Here is a 21,464-nt window from a genome sequence, read left to right as displayed (position 1 = left end):
TTCTTATATGGATGCAATCATAGAATCATAGCTGTTGTGCAGTCCAGTCAGTTTGATTCCTGCGCAAGGCCAGCTTGGAAAATTAAGTCGCGGGATCAGAAATCACAAAATTCAGTTCGAATCTAAAATACTGAAAAATTTGTCAATTATTCAAAATTATACAGTCCGGGACTCAATTAATTTTCCTCTTTTGTACGAGACGTTACAAATAATAAAAAATTTATCACATAACCTTTCAAATCTTGAATTTAATTTGATTCTCGATCGACCGAAATTTATAAGCTTAACTACAGGAAAAACATGTCTTTGATGCAAAAAAAAAAAAAAATTAGCGAAGAGAAATATGTTTATCTCGAAAACAAAGGCAAATCAGCCACTCCAATTCCTCTCCTAGTAGTAGGAAACAACATGAACAAAAAGCTTGCCAAAACCCCTGTTCCCAGCGGCAAATTCATCACCAATGCATTCAAATTCTCCCCTCCCACCGGAAAATAGCAGCTCTGCACATCCGAATCACTCAACGCGAACACCAAGAACACCATCAACGACATAAACGCATGAACAAAATCGATGAAACAGAGTCTGTACTGCCTCAAGTCCTGCATGTCCAACTCATTTTCAGCTTCATTGTTGTTTTTGTAGTTAAATATGTTGAGGCCCTTAAATGTGGCAATTCCGTAGTACAATTTCCCCTCTGAGTCGACGAAGCTGTCAGTGAAGGACGACAGGAAACAGGCGACAGCGCAGACTGCAATGAGGATCGCGGTGAGGTACTTGTTGGAGAGCTGGCAGTGGCCTTGGTTGGAGAAGGATGGGGTGAGGGCGCGGAAGCTGAGGACCGTGCCAGTTGGTAACAGGTTGGCTAGGTTCGCAGCGGTGGCTAAGGTTCTGTGGACTGGATGGAGAGGCTTGGGGTGCCGCGGAGTGCAGACTTGGATGGTGCTGCTGCTTGCCATGGTCAAGAACATACATGTGATCAAGTTGGCGAAAATTGATAAGGTTTTGATGAGATGCAACCGAATTTATACAGAGTTCTAGGCGGATGATTGTGTTAGGCTGTTAGTTAAATGCTTTGGTTACTGGCACACTCTAACTCATGTCATATCTGATTGTCTGGTTTATAGTTGAATCAGACGGAGTTAGTCTAAACTGCTGTCCCGACTGAACTTCAAAAATCAGTATAATATTTTTTTCCCAAATTCCGGTTTTAGTTAAGCTTCAAATTAAAAACTGTAATAATCTTTCAACTTTCAGTTTTAACTAAAATTCAGTGAAAATATATTTTCCACAAATTACTGTATATTAGTCAGACTATCTCGTAATCCTGGTTCCGTCCGGTTGTTACACATGAAGAAGAAAACAGAAAGCATAAAGTGATGGAATATCTGGTGTTAGTTATGCAGGGAAGTTTATTTCTAAAAAGGAGTTTTGAGGTACAAGGAACCTGATTTCCAACATTTCCCAGACGTCACTTGAACTTTTTGAAACAGATTGCTGCTGAAAAGTCACTTTATGAGCCAGGGTTGGCTTATACGAAAACAGAAATAATCAATAAGTGAAGTATAAATATCATCTTATTGCTTATAAATGTCTCATATCAGTTCAAGGATGCTTGTATTTCTTCCAGTGTCCGGCCCTTGGTCTCTGGAACCAGCTTTGCCACGAAAACAATGGTTAATCCGCAGAAAACAGAGAACGTGAAGAACGTCCCTGAACAGAACCAAACCGTATGAATACAAATTTACAGTAAGGGAAAGAAATCAAGGGACCAAAGCAACTACCTTCTGAGCTCCAGTCCATTAGAAAATTAAAAGCATATGAAATCACCCAGGTTCCGAACCAGTTGACAACCGTCACAAGACTCCCAGCTGGCCCCTTAATATTTATCGGGAATATCTGAAACAAAATAAATGAAATGGTATATGAATTGTGCCATAGACCTGGAGATATGGAAGAGTTTAGGCACTATGGACTACCTCGGACATTATAACCCATGGAATTCCGCCCATGCCTAATGAGAATGATCCAGTAAAAATCTGGTTCAATTTGTAAAGAAGTTGATTATTGGTGTTTCTACAGAATATATCAAGTCATAGGCAATTTCAAATATGATGTAAATTCACGGAGAAGATTGCATTACCAGTACACCAGAAAGTGCTAATACTGGACTGATCTCTTTCCACAGTTGAAGGTCCTGCTCTTACAAGAGTAACTAATTCAGGAGATGATTTTGATCAAGAAGGAAATAATGATAGAGACTGAATTACTATGAAAGCACCTGCAGCAAAAACGAAGATCCTACAAAGAAGCAGCCCAAGCATGTTCCTGCTGCCGAAATCTGCAGAACAAGTAGATTCAATAACATGCTATTACAACAAACTTTATAGCATCCACATTTTTTTGTACCAGTAGTAGTGGTCTGCGACCCGATTTATCCATCAACAGTACGCCTAACAACGTCATGGGGACCTGCAGAAGATCATCTCTAATGCCTTCGTGATCTTAAGAAGCATGATCAGACCAAAAAAGTGAAGATGGTTTCCACAGACCTGAACAAATACCATTCCTATGGTGCCAAATCTACTTGAAAAACCTGTCATTGAACCACAAGATCAAATTAATATATTCTTAATTGTTACATGTATTATGTTGTGATTCAGTTGGTGCACAACAGCACAATTAGCTGACCTGCTGATATGAAAATAGCACTTGCATAATACGTAATCCCGTTCACCCCTCCTAATTGCTGCAATACCATTAGACCAACTCCGACCTGTAATATGATCTAGTTTAATCTATTGCTCTCTATAAACTATGATAACTTGGATAATAAGAGCAAGCAGGCTCACAATTAGCGAGTGAGAATATTTCCTCTGAAATAAGTCGAGAAAGCTAGTATCCGAAAGTTGTTGAAGGGTTTCTATGTAATCCTGGAATAAACAAGTATAAATACTAGGTAAGTAGATATATAGATGTGCCGTATAAAGAATAAAACAGAGCAAAGCAGTGATTGCAGAACAAGTACTCGACTAAAATCTGTTTATTTCGGCCCAAACATGCAACAGAAACTAAACAACATATAGGAAGCTCTTGAACATTCACCACAGACTGCCTCTCCATTCCCTTCCCAAAATTTCTTAAAAACTGATCACAGGTTTTCAATATATGAGTCAGACCCTTGAAAACTTGAACACAAGTGTCCATGGCAACACATCTAGAAGTCCAAATAACATAAGTACATTAAACTGATATAGAGTAAAAAAACTTACTCTAATTTCAGCAGATTCTGCCGATATGTCTGCATTCTTTCCCCTAAGGCGCTGTAAAGCAGATTCACTGTCTTTCTCCCTACCAATTTTGGCCTGCACATATTCAGACATTGATAAGCACGTCAAAAAGTTTGTAGCCTAGAGTGAAGATGATCTTTATGGACCAGGTGAATATCAGCAATGTCTTCAAATTCACCAATTCTGATGCTTAATGCGGAAGGTGGGAATATGCAAGAGCTCAGCAGGGATGACTACAGACAGAAGAGCAGGGGTTTAATGCAGGTTTCCCTGTTTTTCCCCAGACATGTACAATTTTCACTATTGTTTTGCTATAAACATGGCGTTGATCAAGTGCTATCACTACAGAATCACATGTACTCTTTTTGTTGAACATGATAATGATAAAACTACTCACCAGCCATCTAGGGGACTCAGGAATGAAGAGCAGCCCCAGAAGATGCAACACACATGGAACAATTCCTGCACATATAAGTACCGCTCTTCTTATAGTTGAGTTTCGTGCAGTACATTAACCTAATAAAACACAGAGTGCAAGAAAGCTACCAAGTATAGTCAGGATACGCCAAGAGATGAAATTTCCGACTAGATACATTGCTGATACGCCACAACATATCATAAACTGCAATATTTGCAGGACATAGTCAACTTATCTGTCTATTTACATTCACATATACGAGTAGAGACTTTTACAATACCTGATTAACTGTCGTAAATGCTCCTCTAAGATTCTTAGGTGTTATTTCTGCTATGTACACGGGTACCTTTCGAAAAGGCATGATCCAGAAAACATGGTAAGATTCACACCCTTCACAAGTGTTGCATTGTGACTTGTAAATATTTATAGAGAAGGCATGATAGGACGCGTCTGCAAATATTTGAGAAATGAAAAAATTACCACGTATGAAAGAAGCCCAACACCGTAACCTATGGACAGTCTTCCACAGTCAAGCCACCAAGGACCCTGTAAAAAAGCCACAGAAGAATCATATTATGAATGATGTATTGGGACAGCTTTATTTATCAGGCAACAAACTTCAAGAATGAGGTAGTTTCTTGCAAGAGAATGCCCTAGTTACTCATTCTTATCTCGTCGTTGAAGGCATAAAAAGGGCAGGGTTTGAAAAACCTTTGAGAATAATATTCCTGCCCATCCTAGTAAGCAGAACATCTCTGAAAATCCCATAGCCTACAAGCTCGACTGTTTAAGTTAATAAAATCATGAAAAAAATGATATTAAATGATGCACTGAATGGAGTCGGAAGTTTGTGTCAAACTTACACCTCTCCGACCAAATAGATCTGCTAGCTTCCCACTCATAACAGCACCCAACATTGCTCCAATCGTCATGATCGAACCAAAAAGTGAATACTGTAAAAGACAAAACCATGAAGCAAATACCGCGAGGATCATTTGTGAAATAATATGTGGCAAGTGTAAGATGGATACCTCTGCTAAAGTGAGACCAAGGTCATCCATGATCCCAGTCTGTGCAGGCGATGAAAAGCCAATCTACATCGTAGAATTTAAAAAGTCTCAACTGTTCAACACTTCAAATGAAAATTATATGCATATTTTCTGACATACAAATTGAATATTTTCGGATTCCACAATCAAGAAAATTCTAAACACATAACCAAAATTTCTTTTTTCGTTTGGATAAAAGAAAATTGTCAAAAACTCTCCCAAGGAACCTGTCTTTTGGGGGGCAAATTCACCATTATTGTCCAAATTCTATCATCACTCAAAAATGAAGAAGGTCTTCACTTGGATCTAACTGGAAATCCCGGCATTCCCCAAACTCGAACCAAGACTCCCGGCTTCCATGTTAAGTTAACAAACTCTTTCAAAACATGAACCCGAGACCACCCCTATTGCTTTTAACTGGTACAATTTTAAGTTAGACTCTTCTATAATATGCTTAATCAATCATACACATTCAACAGAATTCGAAAAGAAAAATGCTAAACTAGCTACCCCTTGTTCATAAACGAGCTCGAACTCTAGTACTCTACCAAATTCAGTTCAGTCCATCACACAAAATTTTACACTCTAACCATATTCAAAAAAAGAAAAAAAAAAAAAAAAGCAATGAAGCAAAGTACTTACAGCTGAGCCAAAAACATAGGAGCCAGAAACAGCCACCAAAGTGCTGAAAACAACCACCACTGTCGCGGAAGCCTCACCGGAGAAACTCTCATCAGCCACAGCACCTGGAAGCAGAGGATCACTAGAGCTCTCATCTCCATAACCTCTGCTTTCTCTTCCCATTTTCACAGCTCAAAATGCAGAACAGGTTCTTGAGCTGAGATTAAAAGTAATAAGTAGAAACAAAATGATAAGATATAAAAAGGGCTTGAATGACTGTAGATTCTGTCACTTCCCAAGATTTGGCTTTTCTGTAAACATCATTGTAAAGTTACTGGATTGACTTTTACAGGCTTGTCTCAAACGGCCAGACTTTGATTCTTTTCACTTCAACACATGTTCAAAATGTTTCATATAAATCAAAAATCTACGAAATGATTAAATTCTATTTCTAACATTTAAATTTTGGACAAAACGGATTTTGTTCCATAAAAAGAGATTCGTGCTGATCTTAAGTTCAATTTTCATAACCGATTTAATTATCATTTGTTATTATTTGCCTAATCAGCTAGAAAATCAAAATTTTGGTATTTTATAATTTTATAAGATAAAAGGAGAATCATTTTTATCTCAGTTGATTTTCGTGGTCATCGAAGAAATCAAGAACTTCAATAATTTTCAATTCTTTAAGGTAGAGTACAAAATGCACACACGAGTACACGACAACGATATGCAACACACTTTCATAAATGCGGTCTTAAAATTAGTTTTATTTCCCAAAATAGTTTGCTAAAGTACACAAATATTAAATATGGTCTCAGATATTACAGTATTTCATTTTTCGAAGACAAAAATGAATTATTTTCCCCAGAAAAATCAATAGCAGCACAAATTTCCTGTGCACAAAGAGCGTCCAAGTGGTATTACAGATCCTGTCACAGGCTTCTCTGAGGAATTGCTATCTATACTGGTATATGGTTAAAACCGAAACACTAAAAGTTTGGTTGGACGGATATAAGCTAGTCTCTACTTACACTTGTAAGAAAGCAATCCTGCACATATAATAATTAACAGAACTGATTAACAAATATCGACAATTTTTTTTAAAACAGATTGTTTAGGAAACTTTATCTGAACCGCTCTGATTGTCTGGTATCAGTTCAAGGATGCTTGTATCTCTTCCAGTGTCCTGCCTTTGGTCTCGGGAACCAACTTTGCCACGAAAACAATGGTTAATCCGCAGAAAACAGAAAACATGAAAAAGGTCCCTGAACAAAAAAAAAAAAAAAGAGCTAGTAACCAAAAGAAATCCAAATTACCACATTTAATGAATTCTGAGATTCTCTAGTTGTAAAAAGCTGTGCATTTATCGGATTACAATGAATGTCTGTCATGCATAACATTCCCGCGAATTTCAAGTGGGCTATGCTGCTATGGTACCATAAACTGTTCAAATGCCACACTTATCAGAAATGTGTCACATCTGAAACGCATTTGAGACAGGCATCTTGTACCTGGTATTCTCGATTCTATTTCTGAATCGTGCTTAATCTGGTCAGCATCATATGGAAACAGATGCAAGGAATTGAAAGTTATATTTCGAGTGCATATGCATGTGTTAGTTTCTGAGAGAATATGATTACTACCTTCTGAGCTCCATTTCATTAGAAAATTAAAACCATAGGAAATCGCCCAGGTTCCAAACCAGTTGACTACCGTCACAAGACTCCCAGCAGGACCCTTAATATTTATGGGGAATATCTAGAACAAAATGATTACAATATCACATAAATTATTTTATTAAGAAACATTGAACTTAAAAATGGAATACTTAGGCAATGTGAATTACCTCGGACATTATAACCCATGGAATTCCTCCCATGCCTAATGAGAATGATCCCTTAAATATCTGGTTGCATATATGTAAGACAGAAAGAGTCAATTATTCGTATTTTAAAACAATAAATTAAGTAAACTGAAACTTTAAAGTGCAGCACAGTATGGTCTCCGCAACAATGTGTTACACAGAGTGAAGCTTTATATCGAAGTTTGATATCAGAAACACAATGTAGCTGATAAGTCACAATTAAGGAAATGCATTACCAGTACACCAACAAGTGCTAATATTGGACTGATCTCCTTCCACACTTGAAGGTCCTAGTCTTACAAGAGTAACTATGTTAGAAGGTGATTTTGATCAAAAAGGAAACAGTGATAGAAAGCAGAATTACTATAAAGCCACCTGCAGTAAAAATGACAATCCTACGAAGAAGCAGCCCAAGCATGTTCCGGCTGCTGAGATCTGCAATGCTAGTATATTCAGTAAGGGAACATAGTAAAATCTACAACATACTTAATAACATCCACATTATTTTCGTACCATTAGTAGTGGACGTCGACCTGATATATCCATCAAAAGTACCCCTAACAATGTCATAGGAACCTGCAGAAGATCATCTCTAATGTCTTCAAAATTTTAAGAAGCGTGAACATTTCATAATAGTGAAGATGGTTTCCACAAACCTGAACAAATACTATTCCTATGGTGCCAATTGTACTTGAAAAACCTGTCATTTAAGAATAGAGTAGAAAAATTTATACTCAATTGTTACATGTATAATGTCATGATTGAATAAGTGAACAGCAACATAATTAGCTGACCTGCTGATATGAAAATAGCACTTGCATAATATGTAATCCCATTCACCCCGCCTAATTGCTGCAATACCATTAGACCAACTCCGACCTGTGATATGACCTAGTTTAATTTTTCCCTCCATAGACCATGTTAACTTAAACAAAAAGATCATGGAAGCTTACAGTCAGCGAGTGAGCATATTTCCTCTGAAATAAATCAAAAAAGCTAGTATCTGAAAGTTGTTGAAGGGATTCTATGTACTCCTGAAATAAACAAGTATAAATACAAGATATATATATGAGACTGCTATCATTTTCATCCTCATAAAAATACAAAGCACATCGGTGAATGCCCTGCAAATATTAGACTAAAATTTTCTTGCTTGTAGTACACTATGTAAGCATACTTCGTACACTCCACACTTGGACATGTGGTATGGAATCTCAACATTTCAATTGGGCCCAAATTATGCAAAAAAAAAAATGAACCAATAGATTAAAGGAAGCCTTGAACATCCACCACATACTGCCTCTCCATTCGAGTTTGAAAATTTTCAGAAAACTAGTCATGGTGTTTCATATATTGCCGAGTCTGCCCATTAGATATGTTGACACAAGTATCCATGACAATATCTCTAGGCTCTAGCGAAGTCTAAATAACATAAGTAGTGCATTGAACAGATATATAGTAGAAAACTTACTCTAATATCAGCAGATTCTCTCGATATGTCTGCATTATTTCCCCTTAGGCGCTGTAAAGCAGATTCACTGTCTTTCTCCCTACCAATCTTTGCCTGCACAAATTTGGACAGTGATAAGTAAGTAAAAAAAAATTGTAGCATACAAACAAATGGTCTGTAAGGACTAGGTAAAGATGAGTAATATCTTCAAATACACTGTCCATCCCCAAGGACATTATAGTAAGACTACAGAATACTGATAAGGACATTGATAAAGAATATAAATATATGTGTCTAACTAGACCTAGGTTAGTAAGAAGATAATCTCTGAAAATTATACCGTGTCTTCTTATTATTTTTTAGTTAATCTCTCGTTGTTCACATAAACCAGTAAAATAGGTTCTCTGTGATTATGAAAGTATCAGAAAACATAAAATTGATGAACAGATTAAGTTTCGAATTAATATGGAATGTGGTAATCCAAAGAAGCTCGGCAGTAAGACTGCAGAACAGAAGTAGTATTTTAGTTCTACAGACCCCAATCTCATAGAATCAGGGCTGCAGGTGTGTATTCCAAGTGCCGGGTATTAATTGTTTTCCCCCAAATATGTATTCTATATCATAATTATTTTGCTATAAACATGGCTTGATCAAGTGCTCTTACTGCATAATCACATGGACTCATTTTGTAAAACATGGCAATGATAAACCTACTCACCAGCCATCTAGGGGACTCGGGAATGAAGGGAAGACCCAGCAGATGTAGTACACAGGGAACAATTCCTGCAGATATAAGCAAGGTTCGTATACTTGAGTTTCCTTTAGTGCTGTAACATAATTAAATTCAGAGTACAAGAAAGTTACCAAGTATAGTCAGGATACGCCAAGAGATGAAGTTTCCAACTATAAACATTCCTGATATGCCACAACATATCATAAACTGCAGCATTTGTGGGACATAATCAACTTATTTGTCAATCTACATTTATATATGCACGTCAGACAGTTTTGCAATACCTGATTAACTGTTGTATATGCTCCTCGAAGATTCTTAGGTGTTATTTCTGCTATGTATACTGGTACCTTTCAAAAAGTATGGTCCACAAAACGTAGTGTGGTTATAAGAGATGTTATATTTTACATAGACTGCCATTAAACAACAGATTACCCTCCAAACGTATTGTAATTGTGCCATGTACATATGCATAGAAAAATTGAAGGAACTATTTCATAATACTCTGCCCATGCTTGGATGGGTCTGCATAAGTTAAAGAAATGATAAAATTTACCACGTATGAAAGAAGCCCAACACCATAACCTATCGATAGTCTCCCACAGTCAAGCCACCAAGGACCCTGTAAAAATCCACAGAAGAACCATACAATGAATGGTGTATAGGGACAGCTTCTTCTATTGACAACATACTTTAAAAATGACTTATCTCATCATTAATGGCATAAAGTGAGGTAGTGTAGGCTCTGACAAACCTTGGAGAATAATATTCCTACCCATCCTAGTAAGCAAAACATCTCAGAAAATCCCATAGCCTGCAACTTGGATATAAAACATACATGAACAAAATTGATATTTAATGAGGCACTGTCTGGAGTTGGAAGTTTGTGTCAAACTTACACCTCTCCGACCAAATACGTCTGCTAGTTTTCCACTCATAACAGCACCCAACATTGCTCCAATCGTCATTATCGAACCAAAAAGTGAATACTGTAAAGTTTAAAACATTTTAATATTAGCGCTTTAAATCATTTCCAGCAAGTTTATAAACAATAGAGCACGAGAGCGGCATACTTAAACATTTAAACTACTAATATAGCCAATATCAGTGACAAGTGTAAATTGGATACCTCTGCTAAAGAGAGACCTAGGTCATCCACAATCCCAGTCTGTGCAGGCGATGAAAAGCCAATCTGCATCATTTAAATATATATATTCTTAACTGATACACTTTTCAAATCAAATTGTAACTAGTACTAGAAATCCAACATGACACAAACTTTTCTCTCACACAAATTGAATATCTACAGATTGCACAATGAAGAAAATTCTAAACATATAACCAATTTTTTCTTTGGGTCAGAAAGGACTTCATATCATTTGCTGGTTATAAAATCCCAACCCCTCTTTCTAATTTCCAATTCCCATTTCCAAGCACCAACCAAACACCCCAAAAGGTACTCTCTAACAACTCTCCCTAGAAGCCCAACATTAGTGTCTTCTAACAAACCTCTTAAAATTATGAACTCGAGACTATGCGTGTTACTTAAACCGATACCACATTAAGTAACCAACTCCTTCCAAAATACGCAAGGATCAAACATATTGAACTAGCTACCTCTTCTTCATAAACTAGCTCGGACTCTACCAAATTCACTTCATACCATTCAAAAGCACCCCATGGATATCCATTCCCTCATGGGATATCCATTCCCACCCACCAACTAAACGCCCCATAAAAGACTTTCGAACAAATCTCCTTAGAAGCCCAACATTAGTGCCATCTAACAACCATTTTATAATTATGAACTCAAGACTATTCGTATTACTTGAACTGATAACACGTTAAGTGACCAACTACTTCCAAAAATACACTAGGATCAAACATACTGAACTAGCTGCCTCTTGTTCATTAAATAGCTCCAACTCTACCAAATTCAGTTCACAACATCCAAAACCAAGTCCACTACTGCATCTATACCATATCGAAAAAAATCGGGAAAAAACAAGGAAGCAAAGCACTTACAGCTGAGCCAAAAACATAGGAGCCAGAAACAGCCACCAAAGTGCTGAAAACCACCACCACTGTCGCGGAAGCCTCACTGGAGAATCTCTCATCAGTTACAACACTAGGAAGAAGAGGGTCACCAGAGCTCTGTTCTCTATCATCTCTGCTTCCTCTTCCCATTTTTCACAGCTCGCAAGTAGAAGACTCTGAATAAGTTTAACGGTTTAAGGTTCTTGAGTTGCGTACAACAAACGAAATGAGTAGATACGGGGGTCTGAGTGTCTGTAAATTTTATCACTTCCAAACGAGCCAACTTTGATTTTGTTTCTGCAAGACTGCAACTAGGGCTGTACATTCAATCCGCTCAACCGCAACAACCGCAACAATCACCCGCAACCGATCCGTGTATTATGGATAACCGCGCAATGTGGGCGGTCGCGGATGAATTTTTTAATAACCATTAATTTGCGGTTTGGTTGCGGATTCATTTTTTTTAAAACCGCAAAAAACCAACCGCAACCGCCAACCGCACATTATATAAATTTAAATATTTTTATTATATATGTTTATATATTTACATATAGATATGTAAATTACAGAGTTTGTCTGTTTGAATATGGATGAAGACTTGGATGGTTGATGAAAATATGAAGTCTGGAAAGCTCTGCTTCAAGTTATATATTCTAAGATTAGTTTGCTTTTGTAACATGTAATCAGATTTGTTGTATTAACTTTATGCAAGATTTTAAGTGATAACTTATATATTTTTGAGTTAAAGCCTGTAATTTATTTCATGCTCTGACTGGAAACTTATATCAGAGTGTATGATAGAACTTCTTTGTCTAACTATTTTAGCGGTTGAACCGCAACTCAAACCGCAACCAACCGCAATTATGTGGGTGGATTTGGTTGGGTTTTTTTAACCAACGGTTTGGTCGCGGTTTGAGATTTTAGAAAACCGCAAGTTGCGGTTTGGTTCGGTTATTACCCTCCAACCGAACCAATCCGAACCGCGTACAGGCCTAACTGCAACTGATAAAAACAAGTTTAGTATAGTCATTAGTCAAAATTGAGAAAAGGTATCTGAAGTCACTATTTTATATCAAATGGGTCTCAATATTATATTCTGGAAAAATGCTCTCAACTGTCACTTCAAAACACGACGACTTGAAGTGTGGTGTTTTGATTTTTCTGAATAAAACACGACTTAAATTTGCGTTTTCAGTTTAAAACACGACATGAAGTTGCGTTTTGAACACAAAATATGATTTGAAATTACGTTTTGAGCTGAAAACCCGACTTCAAATTGTGTTTTTGTTAACACAACATCAAATTGTGTTTTGAAGTGATAGTTGGGTACATTTGTCAGAAAGTCACATTGGGCAAACCCGTCAAAATTCTACTCAACAAGGAGCAGTTTGTCTTGAACCTAATTTTTTTTTCTATCTGTAGGTTGATTTTAAGTTCTGCTTTTGCCGAATCTTGACTTTTTTTCAAAAAATTCAACTCAATACTTAAATTGTTATTTTAAGAAAATTTTAATATATAAATTATTTTCTAAAAAACAGTTTAATATAGGGAAAATAGATTTTTTTGCCACCCAACTTATTATTTGTTTAGAAACTTACCACTGAACTATAATTTTTTTCTTTTTTGCCACTAATGTTAGGTTCGGATTTTTTTTTTGTCACTAACGTTAGGTTCGGATTTGATTATTAACACTATGTTATTCTTTTTAAAGTTAATTGCATTTGGCATCCCTTTAATTTCAGCATGTTGCACATTGCACCTAACTGTTTTGGAATAAACACTATACAGCCCCTTATTTTTAGCCCGTAGACACTTTGCACCCTTTCCATTATCTTCTGCCGTTACCGTTAACTTTTGAAGGGGCATTTTGCGAAATTTTATTATATTTAATTAAAATCAGACCTTTATTTAAATTTTCCGACCATCTGAACGATATTTTTCGGAAATCTATTTTTCGGTAGTCTGCAATATAATAGTGATCTGTGTCTATATCTTTATATGTAGTACTCCATATGTGTCCTAGGTGGTTTATCTTAGAGGACGAGAGTATGGATTTTTTTTACTCAGAAAGTAAATCTCAAAATTAACTTATGGAACTATATTTATAAAAAGTGGGAACCTTAAAATACGTGACAAGTAGTGGTAAAGAACTATAAAGTCAAGTGATACTATATTTTTGTGGAGTCTTAAAATAATTCATAAAACTAAATTTTTTAGGTTCTTAAAATGCCTGTTAAACTCTCGTACTTCAAGGTAAACTAGCTAAGGGACTGTATATAATGTTATAGACACATATCATATCACCATAATATTGCAGACTACCATTATGTTTTTATAATGCTAAAAAAATAACATATTGTTTTTTTTTTGAAACCAAAAAATAACATATTATTAATAATCATATCAAAACATAACGTTAGTGACCAAAAAAATCCAACGTTTTTTTAAGGAAAAAAAACCAACATTAAATTTTATTCAGAAAAAATAGAATAAAATAATTTTTGAAATTTTTTGAAGTCTCAAAATGCGTGTCCAACTCTCGTCCTCCAAGGTAAACTACCTAGAACACTACATAAAGATATAGACACATATCAGATCGCCATTATATTGCAGACTAACACTATATTTTAATAATACTAAAAAAATAACATAGTGTTAATAATCAAATTCGAACCTAACGTTAGTGACAAAAAAAGTTCCGAACCTAACATTAGTGACAAAAAAGAAAAAATTTATAGTTCAGTGGTAGGTATCTAAACAAATAATAAGTTGGGTGGCAAAAAAATCTATTTTCCCTTTAATATATAACCTTTTATCCAGAAAAAGAAAGAGTTATAAATATTAATCGTGGAGTTAAATTCTTGAAAGAAATTAAACGCTTTATATATTAGACGGGAGCGAATACTATTTTTTTTAGCGAAATTCTCTGTGTTACATAAATATTAAAATTTGAATTCACATGTACAAAAAGTTTTTTTTTTCTTTTTGCTAATTCACATGTACAAAAAGTTAGTTTGCCTCTTTGAAAGTCAAAACAGCGCAAAATGCAGTTTAAAACAGCCTTCCAATTGGTGTTGCACAAGACTTCTGTGGAATGAGTAAATTTTATAGCTGAATAGTAGTAAATACACTTATAAACAAGCAATCCTGTACAAATAATGATATAAACATCAATAAAACTGATGGGAAACAAAAAATTATCAATTTTCTTGTTTATGCTTATTATGACTAAATGAGAATTGATGCTTCGATCTCTTCCAGTGTTCTTCCTTTCGTTTCTGGAACCAGCTTTGCAACAAATAGAATCGCCAACCCGCTAAAAGTTGCAAATATGAAGAATGTTCCTAAAAGTTTAATGTACAAATTTAGACGGAAGACTTGAGTACAATATTGATCTACATATGCTTGCTTTGGTGAGACTTTAGCAACGTGACAGAGCATAAGCATGAGGGTGATGAAACTACCTGAAGGACTCCATTCTAGTAAGAAGTTGAAGGCGTAGGAGACAATCCAAGAAACGAACATGTATATAAATGTCGCAAGACTTCCAGCAGAACCCTTAATGTTAATCGGAAGTAGCTGAAAGATAAATACGTACTTATTAGCTAAACCAGTCTTCATAATTAGCAGGGGAGATGCTCTAAGTTACATCTCATATGAAGAGCCTCTAAGAGTCTCTTGGAGCTCTATTTGAAGCAAGACTCTTTATTTTTCTACTTAAAAAGCTCATATAGAGAGAGCCTCTTGGAGATGCTTTAAGTTAACATTTTGAATTCATTAATCCACTAAGACCAATTTTCACACCCCTCCGCCCTTGATGAGATACACATATGTTACCTACACCGACATGTCAAGAGATTCCTTACGTGAAAAGAGTGAAGATCGCGAAGTTTTGAGAAAGAATTATATAGGTTTGAAAGATATTGACAGTTATGAAATCATGTTTGACCAAATGATTAAGGTAACACGTACCTCAGACATGATAACCCATGGTATAGCAGCCGCCATTGCAAAGGATGAAAGATTTATCTGATTACCAAAAAAAAAAAATTATTTCGAAGTTAGGTTGCTTTAATATCACACTAAGATTTAGTCGTATGTTTCTACATAACATATACCATAACGCCTATGAGCACTAATGCGGGTGTGAGCTCCTTCAATTGATTAAGATCCTGCCCAAAGTGAACCAAGTGCTAATTCTTATAACACAGAAACAGTAAGGAATAAAAATCTCTAACACATAAATTATTGTATAAACCTGCAAGACGAATGCTGATCCAACAAGAAAGCTACCAAAGCCTGCCCCGATCAAAGAAGCCTGCATCATCCCTGATTAGTTCTTCAATTAATAAAATTTAGAATCAAAACTAAAGTGTTGCACGTTCTGACCATTAGAACTGGACGCCTTCCTGATCTATCAAGTATGAGTACACCCAAAGCAGATACTGGAACCTGCAGGAGTTATGTACATTTTGAGATAAACACGATATATAATATAATAAATATAATATTTGAATGAAATATATCAAGAATTGAGATTTATCAAAACCTGGATAATAGCAATTGCGGTGGTACCAAAGCTGATTGGAGAACCTGTTATATAAAATAAGATGGTTGTTTTCCTGTTCAGTTCTACAAAATCAGGATATGAATGAGAAAGTAGCCTTTATTTTTACCAGCTACTTTGAAAATTGAACTTGCATAAAACACAATTCCCATGCTGCCACCGAGTGTTACTATAACCAGTGTACCGACTACTACCTGCACATAGTTAGGTATATATAAATTATAATAACCAGTATAAATAACAACAGACTGAAAATTAAATCTTACAGTGAGTGCAAGGGCGTATTTTTTCTCAAACATCTCCATGAATCTGGATCTTGAGAGCCGACTGAATGTTTCTATTGATTCCTATTTCACAAGAAAACCTAATTTCGTCATGTACCCAATATTGATTACAACTTCCACTTAGTCTATAAATTCCACTTCCAATAGTGCGCGAAGTTGTCACATACTTGTATTTCAGCTGCTTCTTTAGTAACATCAGCATTTACACCCCTTAGGCATTGTAAAGTATCAATGAACTGTTTTTCTTTACCAATTTTTGCCTGCACGTGATCAATTTATCAATAAAGCATTCCAAAATATCTGTATAATTATTTCCTTAACATTGCATATTTTCCACAATACAAACGAAAGAACCATGAGTTTAAAAGAAAATTCTGCAATAAATAAGCTTGGAAATTTTAATTATCATTTCAAAGAAAGTCCTTGACAAGAACACCACCAACATGATGCTAATTGTCTATAGGCCTATCTTATCTGCTTTTCAAAAAGTATCACATTCCTAATATTTCAATAACTTAACGAAAGCATTCTTCATAACTCACCAACCATCTAGGTGACTCTTGTATGAAAAATAACCCGAACACATGTAGGAGACAAGGTAAAGCTCCTGGAAGCATAACAATTTTAGGCAATTTACACTGACAACCTCCGCCGTACATAAAACAGCATAAATAGTGGGTTACCTATTACAGCCAAGGTTTGCCATGCAATGACATTTCCGAGGAAAAACGTCAGAGAAACACCGACACATACTAATATCTGTAGTATTGTCAGAAACAAGATTACTTAGCTGAATCAGTTTTTTTTTTTTTTGGCACATTATTACAGTTGGTGGTTAATTATGAGGATACCTGATGTGCTGCAGAAAATGCTCCCCGGATATTTTTTGGCGTGATTTCAGCAACATATACTGGTGTCTGTCTCAACATATATTTAAAATTAAATCAAAAAACGGGCAGATAAGTACATTGCTTGTTGAAGTTTTGCAGTTTTGCTATCCGATCCTTACCAAGTAACTCTGAATTCCAGATCCAAATCCCAGTGACAATCTTCCAAGGTGAAGGTACCAAGCACCCTTTCAACAAAAATTAACACTTAATTTATTCACTATAGATTTGACTCACAATGGTAACTAATATTTCTAAGGATATAATTTTGTTTAATTGTTGCTTGATTTTAAGATACGGGCTATAACTAATTAGGCTACTTATGTTATGTGGAAAAACTTTTGCTTATTTGTTTTATGTATAACAAGATTTAGGCATTCTTTTTTTTTTCTTTTGAACTCAAATAACTTTGCATTGATTACAATGTCTATCCTTAGATTTCTTATTCCAACAGAAATTAATATTCTTCTACATTGTTCTCTATTCTATGCTATTTCAACTTTTTTCCAGTCCCGGGAATATGCAGCTCCTGCGGTGTTGATTCTTTCAGGAGGTTAAAAGATGGAGTAATTGAATATATCAAAATTAAATACTACCATGATGATCATACTTCTTAATAATATTATCTCATTATTTCCGGGTGATCAGTACACTTTATTTTTTGACATAAGAACATTATATTTCTGTAAATATACCAGAAAAGGAAAAAAGCACCAATGTTTATCATGGTTAATATATTTTTGTGTTACTAGTAGTTCATGTGTATCAAGTTTCTGGGCTATCATCCAGACTATGACCCTGCATGGCTCTACCACTCCGTCTTATGATAAGTATATACAATCTTTGTTCCTTCTAATAACCAAAAACAGTATGAAACTTTTTCAAAGAAATATAGTTACTAGGAAACAATAGAAAACTTGAAAGGCAAAATACCTCTGCAAAGATAATGGCCGACCACCCAATGATGAAGAATATGTCCATCAACAACATTGTCTGAGACAAAAGCATACAATGGAGATTAGCTGATGGCGAGAGAGACAATTTGGGAAAATAACTTTACCACCAGTACTCCAATGTCAGATTTTAGAAGGGTGAAGAAAGAACTTACAGGTTTCCTGCCCACCAGATCTGCTAGCTTTCCACTTGCAATTGCACCAAACATACTTCCAAAAGTTAACATCGAACCGAAAATTGAGTACTGCAAATCAGTAAGATGCAAACTTTTTGATTTAGTTGTGCCCCGTGGGCCTTATGACCATCTCTGTCTTCAATTTCAAATCTTTTTAAGGTGTCAGATTATATTAGGCAATTGACAGATGAAACTTAAAGTAGATGCCCTCGGAAAGTACACAATACTTGTAAATGGTTCTTAGTCTGAACCATGTACACGGGCAAAGACTAAAGACAATATTAACTTGAAAGTACTTAATTTATCAAGATAGAAAGGAGTCTCTACCTTTGTATGTGAAATTTAAATACCAGTTAAGCTATTATTTTTGCTTGGACTTCTCCTTTTACAGATCAACTGACAGTATCCAGAATCATGAAACGGTATCTATTAAACGTAACTTACTCTGCCTAAAACCAGAAAGCTGGTCATCATCCAGTAGGTTGGTGGTTGACAGCAGAGAAGGTTAAAATGGTAATGAAGCTATTGGCACCAGCCAGAAATCAGTAGTTCAATAAAGGGGGGTTGATATGACTAACAGGTCATATTTGAATCCTGCACGTCTGAGGGAATTTAGCAATGTGCACTGTATAGAGTCCACTGGGTACTTAAAGCTAACAGTTTCTCAAATTCCCAATTTATCTGCAGGTCTTAGGATAGATGTTAATGCTTCTGTCAGCCAATAACCTATAATTTGCATAAATATTATCGATTTTTATAAGGCGTCATAATGTATTTGCAAGAGTATTGTTCATATTTACAAAAAGAAGAAACGAAAGGTGTGAAACGGATTATGTAAATTACTTCTTGTTCATCAATTCTTGGAACTGGACATAAACTATGACATCCAAATCAAAATAACTCCCAGCACAGGTATCACGCAAATATTAGGGGTCATTTTTTATAAAACCCGATTTAATTCAGATACTTAAATGGTTTAACTTATATTTCCAGAGTGAGTCATTTTACTCATTATGTATCTTTTCGGTTAATTGGAAAAAAAAAATCGATACTTAAATGTTTTAACTTATATTTCCAGAGTGAGTCATTTTACTCATTATGTGTCTTTTCGGTTGATTGAAAACAAAATATCCATTCAACCAAATTAATTAGTATCCCCATATCAACATCTTGAGCAGACACACTCATCAAGTATGACCCAGAGGTCTCAAGTTCGAACCCGATGCCTCTTAATTTCAACATATTGTAATTAATCTTAAATACCATACTGATACACTCTTCAATCCAAAAATAGACTTTCGAGTGAGCAGATTCGCAACAAGAATGCATGATATAAATACTAAGCCCTCAAGTTGATCATTAAACTAAAACCAAAAGCACTAGTTCTGAGTTCTGACACAAACCTGAGCAGTAGACAAACCCAAGTCTGCTACAATTCCAGTTTGAGCAGCAGAAGAATACCCTGTCTACACAAAATCATAAGAACATGAAAATCACAACTAACATAAACCAAAGTCAAAAGTCAAAAGTCCAAAGAAGCAAACACTTACAGCACAGCCAAATGTGAAAGAAGCAGAGATGGCAACAAAAGTGCTAAACAGAAGAAGTGGTGTAACAGATGAGCCCATGATATCATCTGCTCCATAAAATTCTGTGCCATTTTTGGCTATGGGTTTCTTGATTAGTGCTTGTTCAATGTTTTCTCTATCCATTTGCTTGTGTTTTTTTCGAGAACTGCAGTTCTGGGTTGGTGAGTAAACCACTAGGGAACAAAAAATGGTTAGGTAGTCCAAACCGAAATATATATATTGTCTTGACCGGAAGATTTGACTTTATTTGCTTCATACTCGATTTGTTTTATTTTATTAATAATTATAATTTTTGTTCGTCAATTAAACATTATCAATGTTAGGAAATTTTATAGTGTATAGTTTTAGTTTGAAAATTTATTCATATTTTAAATTTATAAAACATACTAAATTTGTGGAAACGAAGGTCCTCGGAAATCAGGTCGAGAATGATATATATAATTTTATATCCCAAATCTGGAAATCTGGCTGGTTATTCTTGACCGGGGACAGAGGTTGTCAAGTCTATGATGCTAATCTTTAATCAAGATCAAAGATTTTTTTTTTATCTAAAGATCATCCTTGTAATTGCTAGTTTTATCATGCATTTTTATTATATTAGTGATTTTATTTGTAATAATTTTTAGATCATGGAGGGAAATCATGTGTGTAATATGATCATAACATTATTTTCACATTAATTTGATTGATTGTAGTTATTCTAATTAATGATGTTTTAATATTAATCATAATTGATAGAAATAATAAATTGATTTTATGCAAATACAAACATGATCTAGAGATATATTTTTTGCCGATATACGTATGTATGATTAGCAGAACTGAATTTAAATACTAGAGCACCTTACATAATTAATAAATAAATTCTAATTAAATAGTTATGTGAGGATGAATGTCTTTAATATCCATTTTTCATTCGCGTGATCCCAAAATACCAATAACCGGGAAAGGTGCCTGAAATGATTAAAAATATACGCAATTTGCGAATGCGGAGCCGAACACACGCATTTAAGTAATGCGTAATCACTGTTCCATATACTATGCACCATAACATACGCATTCAGATAATGCGAGACTCTTGAATACGCATTCAGAGAATCCGAAAGCCCCGCATAGGCATCCTCAGCGCGAGTCCCAATAAAAGCACATAACAAATATTAACCGAAAATTCTCCACTCATGTATAGATGGAAAGATTACCCGAAATTCCTCTTGAAAAGAAATTATTGATTTGAGGTTCTAATTAATTTAGTGTTATTGAATAAAGAAAGAGGTGATTAAGACTTCATGACTGGTGAAGGTGATTTTGCCACCGGTGTTGGGACGTAAAAGTCATTGAGTTGTATCTATGCATTGATATTTCCAAGTATGAATAATGCGTTGATGTTTTGGATTGAGAAAGAGTATGGTCAGAAGAAGTGTAGTAAGAGGAAGCGTCACAGATTTATGAATATGCATAGAAATGATTCCATCATCAAAACAAAAGGACTTGTTCAAGTGTTTCATTTACAGTATGGGGTTACATGTGTGACCAGTATACGCATTTG

The 21,464-nt window shown here is 35.3% G+C and overlaps 4 protein-coding genes across 7 annotated transcripts; all 4 read right to left on the bottom strand.

The window, feature by feature from the left end:
* Positions 1–209: 209 nt before the first annotated feature.
* On the bottom strand, positions 210–1,267 carry LOC108227251 (protein DMP10). The gene has a single exon (XM_017402304.2). The coding sequence runs from the start codon at positions 966–968 to the stop codon at positions 348–350; it is 621 nt and encodes a 206-aa protein (XP_017257793.1). The 5' UTR covers positions 969–1,267; the 3' UTR covers positions 210–347.
* A 124-nt stretch (positions 1,268–1,391) lies between these two features.
* LOC108227249 (sugar transporter ERD6-like 5) lies at positions 1,392–5,910 on the bottom strand. The gene is made up of 18 exons (XM_017402299.2): positions 5,397–5,910; positions 4,737–4,799; positions 4,569–4,658; positions 4,417–4,476; positions 4,186–4,251; positions 3,986–4,051; positions 3,834–3,909; positions 3,685–3,749; positions 3,270–3,362; positions 2,850–2,930; positions 2,689–2,773; positions 2,550–2,593; positions 2,407–2,469; positions 2,279–2,338; positions 2,141–2,194; positions 1,977–2,036; positions 1,782–1,896; positions 1,392–1,710 (listed from the first exon to the last, which is right to left on the bottom strand). Exons 1-18 carry the CDS (start codon positions 5,556–5,558, stop codon positions 1,598–1,600), a joined length of 1,416 nt encoding a protein of 471 aa, XP_017257788.1. The 5' UTR covers positions 5,559–5,910; the 3' UTR covers positions 1,392–1,597.
* Positions 5,911–6,229: 319 nt separating this feature from the next.
* On the bottom strand, positions 6,230–11,740 carry LOC108227248 (sugar transporter ERD6-like 5). 2 transcript variants are annotated; one of them, XM_064079208.1, is made up of 18 exons: positions 11,451–11,740; positions 10,555–10,617; positions 10,325–10,414; positions 10,180–10,245; positions 9,982–10,047; positions 9,710–9,775; positions 9,557–9,632; positions 9,411–9,475; positions 8,714–8,806; positions 8,196–8,276; positions 8,037–8,121; positions 7,899–7,942; positions 7,756–7,818; positions 7,618–7,677; positions 7,479–7,532; positions 7,225–7,284; positions 7,022–7,136; positions 6,230–6,643 (listed from the first exon to the last, which is right to left on the bottom strand). In XM_064079208.1, exons 1-18 carry the CDS (start codon positions 11,610–11,612, stop codon positions 6,531–6,533), a joined length of 1,422 nt encoding a protein of 473 aa, XP_063935278.1. In that variant the 5' UTR covers positions 11,613–11,740; the 3' UTR covers positions 6,230–6,530. The 2 variants fall into 2 exon arrangements, with proteins under 2 accessions (XP_063935278.1, XP_017257787.1); XM_017402298.2 differs by having other exon boundaries at positions 10,180–10,239; positions 11,451–11,738.
* Positions 11,741–14,507: 2,767 nt separating this feature from the next.
* On the bottom strand, positions 14,508–20,094 carry LOC108192252 (sugar transporter ERD6-like 5). Of its 3 annotated transcripts, none has more exons than XM_017372807.2 (18): positions 19,880–20,094; positions 19,733–19,795; positions 18,309–18,398; positions 18,134–18,193; positions 17,323–17,388; positions 17,165–17,230; positions 16,997–17,072; positions 16,856–16,920; positions 16,481–16,573; positions 16,296–16,376; positions 16,139–16,223; positions 16,012–16,055; positions 15,852–15,914; positions 15,721–15,780; positions 15,581–15,634; positions 15,435–15,491; positions 14,927–15,041; positions 14,508–14,806 (listed from the first exon to the last, which is right to left on the bottom strand). In XM_017372807.2, exons 1-18 carry the CDS (start codon positions 20,039–20,041, stop codon positions 14,691–14,693), a joined length of 1,416 nt encoding a protein of 471 aa, XP_017228296.1. In that variant the 5' UTR covers positions 20,042–20,094; the 3' UTR covers positions 14,508–14,690. The 3 variants fall into 3 exon arrangements, with proteins under 3 accessions (XP_017228296.1, XP_063935279.1, XP_063935280.1); XM_064079209.1 differs by having other exon boundaries at positions 19,733–19,791; positions 19,880–20,020; XM_064079210.1 differs by lacking the exons at positions 19,733–19,795; positions 19,880–20,094 and adding an exon at positions 18,657–18,944.
* Between the last annotated feature and the right edge of the window lie 1,370 nt (positions 20,095–21,464).

The sequence above is a fragment of the Daucus carota genome, chromosome 6 (genome assembly GCF_001625215.2).
Source record: "Daucus carota subsp. sativus chromosome 6, DH1 v3.0, whole genome shotgun sequence".
Lineage (NCBI taxonomy): Eukaryota > Viridiplantae > Streptophyta > Magnoliopsida > Apiales > Apiaceae > Daucus > Daucus carota.
Note: the sequence above shows the minus strand (reverse complement) of the source record. Positions and strands in the feature narration are given on the sequence as shown.